Source organism: Hypanus sabinus, chromosome 21, assembly GCF_030144855.1.
Source record: "Hypanus sabinus isolate sHypSab1 chromosome 21, sHypSab1.hap1, whole genome shotgun sequence".
Classification (NCBI taxonomy): domain Eukaryota; kingdom Metazoa; phylum Chordata; class Chondrichthyes; order Myliobatiformes; family Dasyatidae; genus Hypanus; species Hypanus sabinus.
This window is the reverse complement of record NC_082726.1, coordinates 37,719,875-37,732,497: the sequence shown is the minus strand read 5'-3', so window position 1 is coordinate 37,732,497 and position 12,623 is coordinate 37,719,875. Positions and strand designations below refer to the sequence as shown.

General features: G+C 43.6%; 1 protein-coding gene across 4 annotated transcripts in view; it reads left to right on the top strand.

The window, feature by feature from the left end:
- LOC132378971 (microsomal triglyceride transfer protein large subunit-like) overlaps positions 1–12,623 on the top strand; it is a 104,876-nt gene that overhangs the window by 35,368 nt on the left and 56,885 nt on the right. For all 4 annotated transcript variants that reach the window (XM_059946366.1, XM_059946368.1, XM_059946367.1 and 1 more), the window contains exon 7: positions 6,349–6,496. In XM_059946366.1, the coding sequence (XP_059802349.1) occupies positions 6,349–6,496 (148 nt within the window). The remainder of the gene's footprint in view (positions 1–6,348; positions 6,497–12,623) is intronic.

Here is a 12,623-nt window from a genome sequence, read left to right as displayed (position 1 = left end):
AAGTGTTACGAATGTGCCACAACTCTGAGGGGCCGAAGAGTACAAAGTCACCCCCTCCTTTGTGAGAATCGCAAGATCGCTATTAATTCAGGTCTGGGACCCAGGAAATGAGAGAGAATCCTCAAGGTTTTGGAATGTGTCCTGGCCTCAGCAAGACAAAGCCACGGATAACGGCCATTGTCTCTTGGAGAAGGAATTGTGTATTGAGTACTGCACTATTCATTGAAGCCCCTCAGGCGATGACCAGAGTGGGCTGGTTGAGGGATTGCATCATCTCAACCTGATTGACGTCTGAGACCCCGTGAGTAAGGATAAAAGAGGGTCTGGGGAACAACCCCTTTAGACGCACCAGGAGAAACGCTAGAAATCCCGTGACAGTGCTTAATAGCGACAGCCGGAGGGGGGGCTCACGTGCATCCTTTTCCCTTGCCTGGGAATTGGAGGGCTCGCCACGGAAGAACTGCTTTAGCTAAAGGAGAGGCCACACCAGCGGAACTCTCGAAGGATCAAAATCATAAAAAGGAAAAGCTGGCAAGTTTCTAAAAATCTCTCCCTTGACTCCAACCAAAGGCTGCAGCCTAAATGAACTGAGTGACTTTTATATTTCCATTGGACAATACATTATCCCCTAGACAACAATAGAGCTATTTTTTATTGATTATTATTATACACACACTTTTAGATTTAGTATTGACAACGTATATTATCTGTATATTTGCATTGATTTTTTTTGTGCCCCTTTATCAATAAATACTGTTAAAATTAGTACCATCAGACTTCAACGGACCTCTCTATCTTTGCTGGTAAGTGACCCAGTTATGGGGTTCGTAACAACGTGGGGTCTCGTCTCGAGATTTGATACCAAATTGGAGGGCCAGTGAATCGGGCTTGTAAGTCCAAACTTGGATCTGGTTATGCGGGTAGCCAGATGGGAAACCAGCAAAGATGGATGTGGATGAATTTATAGAAAACCCGACTCTGGAGGCGCTAGGGGCGGCCACAAAGTTGGACTTGATAAATATTGTGAAAGGACTAAATCTTGCAGAGGTGAGGTTGTCGATGAAAAAGCTGGAGGTGCGAAGGGCCATAACTCAGTATTATATTGTGAAGAATGTGTTTTCTGCTGAGGTATTGGAAAGTATCCCTGAAAAGGTACCAGCTAGTGGAACGGCTCAGTTATAGTTGGAGAAATTAAGGTTGGAACATGAAATTAAGTTAAAGCAGCTAGAAGCAGCTGAGGAGGAAAAAGAAAGGGCCAAGAAGGAGAGGGAGGCGGAGAAACAGAGGCAACATGACTTGGATATGGAGAAGTTAAGGCAAGAGCGAAGAGTTCAAGGGTCAGACTGAGAGGAGCGGTTTAATGTTAGTTGGGAGTTTAGGTTAGTACCTCCATTCGAGGAAATGGATGTTGACAGTTATTTCTTGCATTTTGAAAAGGTGGCAGTGAATCAGAAGTGGCCCAAAGATCAGTGGGTGGCATTGTTACAAAGTGTGTTAAAAGGGAAGGCATATGCGGCATTGTCCATGGAGGAGGAAGAGTTGGAGAATTATGAGAAAGTAAAGGAGGCCATTCTTCGGACCTACGAATTGGTACCTGAGGCCTATAGACAAAAGTTCAGAAATTTAAAGAAAGGGTGGAATCAGACGTAAACCAAGTTTGCCTATGAGAAGGGTGCGCTCTTGGATCATTGGTGTGCAGCAGAAATAGTGGAAGAAGATTTTTGGCGTCTCAGGGAGTTAATTCTGATTGAGGAATTTAAAGGTTGTGTTTCAGATGATATCCGGATGTATTTGAAAGAGAAGCCGAATAAGTCCAGCTCTGAATTTGCTAGGTTTGCAGATGAATATGCCCTAACCCACAAGACAAAGTTTTCCTTGAATAAAAGTTACCAGAGAGACCGTGGGAACGATAGAGAAAGCCCGCCGGCTGAGGCAGAGATCCCGCCAGGAGCTAGTGGTAAGATTGAGGAGGAGAGGCAAGACGGCAGGGGAGGTCCTGGCTTGACCTGTTTTAATTGTGGAAAGGTGGGTTATATTGCATCTAAATGCCTTGCTCCAAGGAAGGAGACAGGAAAATGGAAAGCAGCAGTCCCTATAGGATGTGCTGTAGTGATCAGTAAATCGACGAGAGAGCCCCAGGTAGACAGAGTACGAGAAGGGTCTGAGAAATGCATTTCAAAAGGAACCATGTCTGTGAGAGAGGGAGACACACCAGTTCCAGTGCGGATCTGGAGAGACACGGGAGCTGAACTGTCATTGATTAGCAGTAAGGTACTGGATTTTGGTCGCAAGACGGGAATGGTAGCTTTGAGAGGAATAGGAAAAGGGACAGAAGCGGTGCCCTTGCATAGGATCATTCTGAATTGTGATCTGGTATCTGGGCCAGTTGAAATAGGGGTGCGATCAGAATTTCCGAGAACTGACGTGGACGTCCTTCTTGGTAACGATTTAGCCGGTGGTAAGGTTTGGTCAGCAATGAAGCTGACGAGCCAGCCTGTAAGTGTTGAGGACCCGCCCCTATATTCCAAGATCTATCCCGCATGCGCGATCACTCGCAGCATGTCGAGAAAGGCAGCTGAGAACGAGACCAGTTTAAATCAGGCCGGTATCGATTTGGCCGAGATGTTTTTACCGACCCTGTACCAAGAGGGTAGTAAAACGGACAATAGGAATGTGAAAAAGAGTAAGGGAGAGGAGGTAGTCCTGTCTTTAGCCAGGAGAAAATTTATAGAGGCATGAAGTAAAGATGAGAAACAGATAAGGCTGTTAAAAGGTCCAGAGTTGGACATGGATGATCTGTCTGGTTTGGCAGAACTGTTTGAAGAAGTTGAAAGTTCTGAAGGTGTTCCCAATAATGGAATGAGGGCAGTCCTAGATGAAAAGGATGCCATTACCTTGAAGAAGTCTGCTGGGTTGGCAGATGAGGTTGTTTCAGCCCGCGGGGTTGAGTTTACTGCAGAAGGGAGTTGCCCAGAGAGTAGTTGGGAGGATCAGGGGAATTTAGAATTTGAAAAGGGTACAGGTATTGAAAGCCTGGAAGAGGCAAATGTCCCGTTTGAGTGTGTTCAAGATGTGGATTCACGTGGTACTGAACCTAGTAATGGAGCTCAGAAAAAGTCTGAGGTATTTGATTCAGTTGAAAAGGAATGCAGTCCTTGTGGGTCAGATAGACTTGGTTCAGTGAAGAAAGGGTTAACCTTGGTAATAGTGGAAAGTGAGAATTCCCAGTTGTTTGTGTTCAAAGGTGTGTTAAAAGTTAGTGAGGAGATAAAAGGTGGTGAGGTGAATATTATTATTGAAGGAAAAGGGAAAAGTGTAGTTCCAACATTGAATGAAGAAAATTTAAAGTCTGGATTGACGTCAGAAGCAGCAACCAGGCTACAGAGACAATGGCTTGGTGCCTGCGAATCAATTACAGGTTGAGTTGGAATGTAAAGGTGCCCCACACGCTATTGTTATTCAAGAGTGTGGTATGAAAAAGCAGAATTCAAAATGCTGTTTGAACGAAGAGGGATCGCTTGCAGATCTTAAATTGAGAACTAATAGCATGAAGGGTCCTGAAGAGAAAACTAGCAACTTGCTTAAAATTAAAGAATTGTGTGGAAATTCAGGAAAAGGTCTAAGTTTGGAACACATTGTTGATAAAATAACTCCTATGAAAGGAGCAGGCGACAGCCTAGTCCACACTGGTGCACAAGCCCACCACGTGAGAGTTAACTGGAAAAGGGGCAAGGGTTGATGGGATGCCATTTTAAATAACCGGATCCGGTGTTAAGGGATTTAGACAAAGCGTGTGAATAATAAAGACAACCCCCATGGAAGATTGACTGTTAAGTTTGAAAGTAAAATAAAGATTAGTATTTGCATGAACTTTTGTAGTATACACGTAAGCTAAGATCCCAAGTCTTTAGTTTTTGTTTGCTGAAGAAAAGGAATAAAAATAGGTGGTTAGCAAATTGAAGTCTGATGCTACAAGACTTTAGTAAGATACAAGATGTTAAGATATTAAAGGAAGTGACAATGTAATCGCTAACTGTTTAGACGCTAAATGAAATGTATAACTGTATCACTCTGTAGAAAAAAAAACTCTTGTATTGTGTTAGATTCTGTATTAATTAATCCTGTAAGACTCTGTATTAATTCATTTTTACCGAAGGTAAAAAAGCTTTGAAGGAAGGGGGTGTTATGAATGTGCCACAACTCTGAGGGGCCGAAGGGTACAAAGTAGCCCCCTCCTTTGTGAGAATCACAAGATCGCTATTAATTCAGGTCTGGGACCCAGGAAATGAGAGAGAATCCTCAAGGTTTTGGAATGTGTCCTGGCCTCAGCAAGACAAAGCCACGGATAACGGCCATTGTCTCTTGGAGAAGGAATTGTGTATTGAGTACTGCACTATTCATTGAAGCCCCTCAGGGGACGACCAGAGTGGGCTGGTTGAGGGATTGCATCATCCCAACCTGATTGACATCTGAGACCCCGTGAGTAAGGATAAAAGAGGGTCTAGGGAACAACCCCTTTAGACGCACCAGGAGAAACGCTAGAAATCCCATGACAGCGCTTAATAGCGACAGCCAGTGGGGGGGCTCACGTGCATCCTTTCCCCTTGCCTGGGAATTGGCGGGCTCGCCACGGAAGAACGGCTTTAGCTAAAGGAGAGGCCACACCAGCGGAACTCTCGAAGGATCGAAATCATAAAAAGGAAAAGCTGGCAAGTTTCTAAAAATCTCTCCCTTGACTCCAACCAAAGGCTGCAGCCTAAATGAACTGAGTGACTTATATTTCCATTGGACAATACATTATCCCCTAGACAACGATAGAGCTATTTCTTATTGATTGTTATTATACCCGCACTTTTAGATTTAGTATTGATGACGTATATTATCTGTATGTTTGCATTGATATTATTTTTGTGTATTTTTACTAATAAATACTGTTAAAATTAGTACCATCAGACTTCAACGGACCTCTCTATCTTTGCTGGTAAGTGACCCAGTTACGGGGTTCGTAACAGAAGCATTGCTTTTTGAGATTCAGCCCACTAAGGTGTGTAAAATGTAGGTGAAGTAAGAGATGAATCAGGCCATGCAGTGGTGAGTGTGTGGGGCTGAGGATGCGGCCCTGTGTGGCATTAGTGGTGTTGAGAACTATGACGGAGATATTGCTGCCTAGCCTTGCTGATAGTGTTCTGTTAGTCAGGAAGTCAAGGATCCATTTACAAATGGAGTTTTTGAGATATGGGTCAAGGATTTTAAGATGAGTTTGCTTGGAATTATAGATTTGAAAATGGAGCTGCAGTCAGAAAAGAGTAGTTTAACCTAGGTGTCTTTACTGTCTAGTCTCTCCAGAGATGAGTGTAGGTTCAGGCAGACAGCATGGACCTGTTACGTCGATAGGCGAATTGCAGTGAGTCGAGTTGTCTGGGAGGCTGGAGTTAATGTACAGCACGACCAACCTCTTGAAGCACGTCATGACAGTGGATGTCAGAGTCATTGGGCAGTAGCGATTAAGACTTGCTATCTTAACTTTTCCTGGGTACAGTGATGATCGGGATCTTATTAAGCAGGTGGGAACCACAGACTGAAATAGGGAAAGGTTAAAATTTGCAAATACCCCTGCCAGCTGATCTGAGAAAATGGCTGGGGACACCATCTGGGCCGGATGCTTTCTGTGTGTTTACTCTCTGGAAGGTGCCTGCAAAGGTGACTGTGGGTTCAGGTGCATTGAAGGCTGCCAGGGTGTGGTGACACTTTATTCCATTCCCCCTCCATTCAAATCGTGCGCGGAGTGTCGATACTTATGCAAAAGTACTCTGTTAAGCACTATAATGATCACTGATGCATCAAGACTATTGAAACCAGCCCCTGAGCATGGGACTTCCTGATTCTGTTTCATTTGTTTCTAGGCAGGGGAGGGCGATAAATAAATGTTTGTGTTAATTGGCCTTTATCAACTCTGTACATTCAATACCTGTGGATTTCTGCATACCATATCATGATTTTATGTATTTCTGATTTATTATCAAAATTATTTTTGGACTTCTGTAAACCTGGAACCCTTTCATAACCCAGGGATGGCCTGTATCCAACACAGATGTACATAGCTTGGGCCAGTGTGAGTTTTGCTTGGAAAGCTAGTTGGGTTCAAATTTTAAGAATTGCAGGGTACATTTCATCATGGCCGACTGCAATGCTAATTTTGCATTTCCTAAATTTATTGAATATATTTTTGTTTAATGGTAATGGTATCTTGTTCATATTTATAAAGATGTTTTAATAATTTGTGTGGGATGTGGGTATAGTCTGTAGTTATATGACTTGATTGAGTGAAACAATTATTTCTCACAACAGACAGCAGCTTCACTATTTGACTTCAGAGTTAAAGCCCAGACCAGTTGATAAGGAAGGTCTCCAGGAAGCACTACATGATCTTGGGATTTTCACACCCTTTTCTATGACTGGTGACCTGGAGAAGGTAAACTGCAAGAAGTGTACACTTGTGAGTATCACACTTTATATTAACACTACGCATTTGGTGAGCCGATTAGCTGCACAGTTTGGTATAAAAGTCTGTCTCAGCTAAGTCTCACAATATGTGTTACACTGTTACATAAGATGTTTTTGTATCTGGATCATATACAATAACAGTTTCTATCTGTATTAAAACATCCCAACATGCTTTATGGGACTGCCTTTGGCTAAAATTTGGTGCGGAACCATATAGGGATATATTACAACAAGTAACCAAAAGCTTGGTCAAAGCTATAGATTTTAAGGAATATTTTAAAAGAGGAAGGAGAAATAGAGGGTTTGGGGTGGAGTTGTTAAATATCTGCTAGAACTGCAAGAGAATTGGAACAGTAAAATTATTAAAACTGGTGATGAGCAACTTACTTGAATTGGAGGATATCAGATGTCAACGAGGATTTCTCAGCATCATTGCAACAGGTTGAAGCCTAATTGGAAAACCACTAATAGCTGCAGAGATCAAACTAAGGTGTGCACATTGATTACAGTGGAAATGACATGCCAACTGTGCCATGCCTATCTACTTCATGCAGCCAGCAATAATCCCACTGCATATAGGGTATATTCATCTGTGGGGATTCATTTTGCAACTCATCAACATTGGATAAAATTGCCCCATATCTCTTAAAGGCGAACACAATATGTAGTGCATACTAACAGTCTTTCAAGAAGTGGTTTTGTCCTAGAAAGTACTGGATTATCATCAAAAGGTTTAAGGTTTTACCAACACTACATTGTATGCCTTAGTGGCAAAGAAACAAAGACTGCAGACCTGGAAGTATTCCAAGACCATGCTCAAAATGCAGTGAGTAAATGTCTTAAAAGCTAATGCAAGTGTGAACCTTGATAATCTGGTTGCAGTGACACAAAATGTTCAGTGAAATTGCATCTATGGTCATGGTCAGTGAATCCTATACCACCAGATGCATCACTTTCGGTTTTGCATAAAGCACAATACCCGGTCACTCAGCCGCGATATCTAACAGCTAATGTCTATAGGCTTCAGTTAACCCTCACAAACTTCAAAGTTCAAAATAAATGTATTTTCAATAAATGTACTACCATACACAAACCCGGAGATTCATTATCTTGTAGGCATTCACAGTAAATTCACAGAGTGGATGTGGCAAAGTTGTTTCCCATGGTGGGGGAGTTTAGTACGAGAAGACATGACTTGAGGATTGCAGGGCGCCCATTCAGAACGGAGATGCGATAAACTTTTTTTAGCTGAAGAGTGGTGAATCTGTGGAATTTGTTGCCCCGGGCTGCAGTGGAGGCCGGGTCATTGGGTGTATTTAATTGAGATTGATAGGTATCTGAGTAGTCAGGGCATCAAAGGTTATGGTGAGAAGGCAGGGGAATGGGACTAAAGGGGAGATTGGATCAGCTCTTGATGAAATGGTGGAGCAGACTCGATGGGCCGAATGGCCGACTTCTGCTGCTTTGTCTTATGGTCTATGGTCTAAATTCAAGAAACACAATAGAATCCATGAAAGTTATTGAGGCGAAGGTCTTGAAGCTTATTGATTAGCTTTGAGGGGATTTTAGCATTGAGTGCCGAGCTGCAGTCGATGAAGAGCATTTTCATGTATGCATCTTTGCTGTCTAGATGGTCAAGAGTTGAATGAAAAGCCAATGAACTGACATCTGCTGTTGATCTTTTGTGTCTGTAGGCAAATTGGAGCAGATCCAAGTCTCTTCTTAGGAAGGAGTTGATATGTTTCATCATCAACCTCTCAAAGCGCTTCATCACAGTGGATGTAAGTGCTGCTAGACAATAGTCATTGAGGCAGGTTGCCATGTTCTTCTTAAGCACCCGTTTAATTGAAACCTGCTTGAAGAAGAAGGGTACCTCAGACAGCTGAAGCAAACAATTAAAGATATTGGCGAACACTGCAGCCAGTCGATCATCAGGTCTTTCGTACTCGACTAGGTACCCCAACTTGGCCAGATGCTTTTCCATGGCTTCACCCTCCAGAAGGATGCTCTCACTTCAGCCTCAGAAACTAAAATTACAGGGTCATTGGGGGCTGTGAGAGTTTGTGAAGGTGCCTCCATGTTTTGACAGTCAAAACAAGCATAAAAGGCATTGAGCTCATCTGGGATCAAAGCCCTATTGTCACCTATGTTGCTTGGTTTCACTTTATAAGAGGAGATGTTGATTCAAGCCCTATCACAACTGTCAAGCATCCTTCAGTGATTCAAGTTTGGTCCAGAATTGCCACTTTGCATGTGAGGTTTGTTTCCAGAGACTGTACCAGGAACTCTTGCATTTTACTTGATTGGCCACTCCTCTAGCCTTCAGCATGTTCTGGATCTCATGCTTCTTGCTGGGGAAGACACTGCTTTTTAGCCTGGCTTAGAGCCCTCCCCTCCTCTCCTCCCTCTCTTTCAGACATGGCGATGTACCTTCATTTGCCTAAAGGTGCTGTAGCTGCATGTTTGAGAGTTAAGTCCACTAAGTCTTACAGAAGTTCATGAAATTGTGAAACATAGCGTTTTTACAAAGCTCACGACCAAATCTCACAGCTTTTGTAATGACAGCTATTCAAATACAGTAACCATATCAGCCGAATGCTCAATATTATACTTCACTCACCTTGCAGAGAAAGGTGCCCACAACTAAAGACTGTTGAGGTAATCCTTCAGGGAAAAGCCCTGCCTGCAAGCCCTGAAGAAGATACTGTGGCTGATAATGGAAAATCCTTACAGATTCCCTGACCCACATCAGAGCTAAAATGATCAAAACTGATTAGTGTTTCATACCTAATGAAGAGGTTATCTAATTTTCCATCTCAAATTTCTGCTTCTGCTCCTCTCATATCTCCTTATCAGCCATATAGGTATATATGCCATATATTACAGATGATATAGGTACACAACACTTACTTTCTCTTCCATTCATAAATGCAGTCATTTCTCCCTTCAGGTAGCAGAGAAATCCAACTGAAAGAACAAGAGATTGACAATAAAGAAATACTGGTCAATTTTACATGCCTGGTTACCAACTCAGATTTCTCTGCTACGTCTGTAGCAAAGGAGGTGTAAGGTGCTCCTTCCCTCCACTAGCCTGCAGATCACTCTTGGGCAAGGTGTAGAACCTGCTTAGCCCCCTCCCCCGCCAGTCAGCATCACATAAAGCCATGAAAGCAGGGGTGGATGGTTGTAAGAGCAGCTGGTGCCTTTAAAATGTCCTGGTTATGCGAACACTGACGCCGGGCAGACTGACTCTGAGGAGTGTTGATAATGGCTGGGGTTACCCATCTAGAGACACTGCCCAGAAGAAGGCAATGGCAAGCTACTTCGCAGAAATATTTGGCAAGAACAGTCAAGGTCAGAGAAGGACCATTAGAACCCACGTTGTACATCACCGCACATAATGAATGAATGAAGAAGCAAGTACAGAGCATATACTGAACTTACACTCATTGATGGTGAGGCTACACTGAGGTTCAATAACCTTTTATCTACATGAACTCTTTGTTGAGGCAGCCTGTAAAAGACTGCTGATGGATGGATGTGTGTGTGTGTGTGTGTGTGTGTGTGTGTGTGTGTGTGTGTGTGTGTGTGTGTGTGTGTGTGTGTGTGTGTGTGTGTGTGTGTGTGTGTGTGTGTGTGTGTGTGTGTGTGTGTACATAATATAAGACCATAAGATGAAGGAGCAGAATTAGGCCATTGTGTCTGTTTTGCCATTTCATCATGGCAATTTTCCTCTCAGACCCAATCTCCTGCCTTCTCCTCCATATTCTTTCATGCCCTGACCAATCAAGAAATCTGTCAATTTCTACCATAAATATATATAAAGACTTGGCCTCCACAGCTGCCTATGGAATATATGAACAACAAAATCCTTGATGCTTTGGAAAACTGGTGACCAAGAAATTTACAAGAGGTCCAGGTCTGTCCCTGGAAAGCCAGCTCACAGGCAAAGTGGCAATTCTGGGCTAAACTTGAATCAATGAAGGACGCTTGATAGGTGTGGCAGGGCTTGAATGCTATCACCTCTTACAAATTGAAATAGGTGACAACAGGACTTCACTTCCAGATGAGTTCAATGCCTTCTATGCTCACTTTGACCGTCACAGCATGGAACCATCACAAGCTCCCACAGCCCTGATGATCCTGTGATTTCAGTCTCTGAGGCCAACGTTGGAGTACCCTTCAGAAGGGGAATCCATGAAAAGCATTCAGCCCAGACGGGTACCTACGTTGGCCGTGGCAGATTTAAAATATGGAACATTGAATTCGAATGGGTCAAGGACAGTGGAAGCAGGCAAATCAATTATCTTTGTTCCTGTCCAGTGCTTGGAGATGGAGGCTACCATTTTGTGGAACTGTTTTACATCCTCCATTTTGTGAGATGAAGTTGATTGGTTTTCAGTGTTTTAAAGAAGACGCATTGATGCTTCAAGTAATCTACTGGACTGAGGATCATTTCCAAATAAGAAGTTATTTGTGAGATGCTCTTTGGTTGGATATAACATGCAGGTGTGTGAATGTTGGAGCTGGTGCCTGCCTGGAGTGATTTGAGCTGGCTACTGAGGAGAACAAAGAGCCATAAATGACCGATTGTCACTTGCTGGGAAGAGGGCGAAAAATGGATGCTGCCTTGGAGCAGAGCCAACAAAAAGATGTTACAGGTCAATCAGATGACCTACAGCCCATGACGCTGGAATGCAATATTTGAATGGTAAATAAATAAGTATGAAAGTGGACACTTAGAGTGTGTTATCACCGACAACTCTGGAGAATCACCGTCGCAAGGAAGAAGCTCCATGCCAGGGGCTGAGAGAGGAAAGGATCGATCATCTGGCCAACGGAGATCCCGTATGTCAGCGTTATAAATTGGACAAGTTGTCTGAAAGAGTATTGAGAGAACAGTAGAATTCATGTTCTAAGCTGTTGGCCCAGGATCAACAGATTACATTGTTGTTTGTGCAGAGACAATAAAGTGCGAGCTTCAATTAATTACGAGTTCCATAGTGAGTTTCCCAATGTTGATCCGTTGACAAAATGTCAACACCTGTTGAGTATTAAAGTCTTATGCTGATCGGCTGAGTGATCACTGAGATCTTTAACTTCTCACTTCAGCAATCTGAGGTACCCATCTGCTTTAAGCAAGTTTCAATTGTACTGGTGCCTAAGAAGAATATGGTCACCTGCCTCAATGACTATCATCCAGTTGCACTTACTTCTAAGCACAGTGATGAAGTACTTTGAGAAGTTGCTGATGAACCATATCAACTCCTGTCTGAGGAGTGATTTGGATCACCTCCAATTTGCCTACTGGCACACAGGTCTACAGCAGATGCCATTTGAATGGCTCTTCACCCAACCCTGGAGTATCTGCCCAGAAAAGATGCCTACATCAAGATGCTCTTTATCAACTACAGCTTGGCATTCAAAATATCATCCCCTCAAGATTAACCAATAAGTTTAAGACCTTGGCCTCAATACCGACTTGTGCAATTGGATCCTCGATTTCCTCACTTGCAGACCTCAGTCAGTTAGGATTGGCAACAACATCTCCTGCACGATCTCCATCAGCACAAAAGCACCACAATGCTGTGTGCTTAGCCCCCCAGTTTTACCAGAACAAGGAAATAGGAACTAAGTGCCTGGGCTAGGACTCAGAGCCAGAGACTGGTCAGACACCTTGAACCTGGGTCTTGACTCAGGCTGGGACCCCGGATCTAGGCGAGGATGAGACGTGGCTACAGGACTAGACATGGCTAGGCTACAGAACTGACATGGCTACAGGACTGGACATGGAACTCCTGCACAGGACGAGGCACATGGGCAGGACGAGATTCTTGGACTAGGCTAAGATGAGACGAGGTTCTAGGACTTGGCTTGGACAGGACAAGAGACTCCTGGACACAACGAGGGAACTCCAGCACCGAGCTGGGCGAGGTACTGTTGGGCTGGGTGAGGAATCTCCAGCACCGGATGAGGCTCTTGGACTAGGTTTGGCTCAGCTCTTGGACTCGGCTTAGTTAGGCTCTTGGATACAGGGCTGGAACCCTTACTAGGACGCAGGGCCAGGACCCTTTCTTAGATGCAGGGCTGGGATGACTGCCGAGGATTCAGTTGGGGAC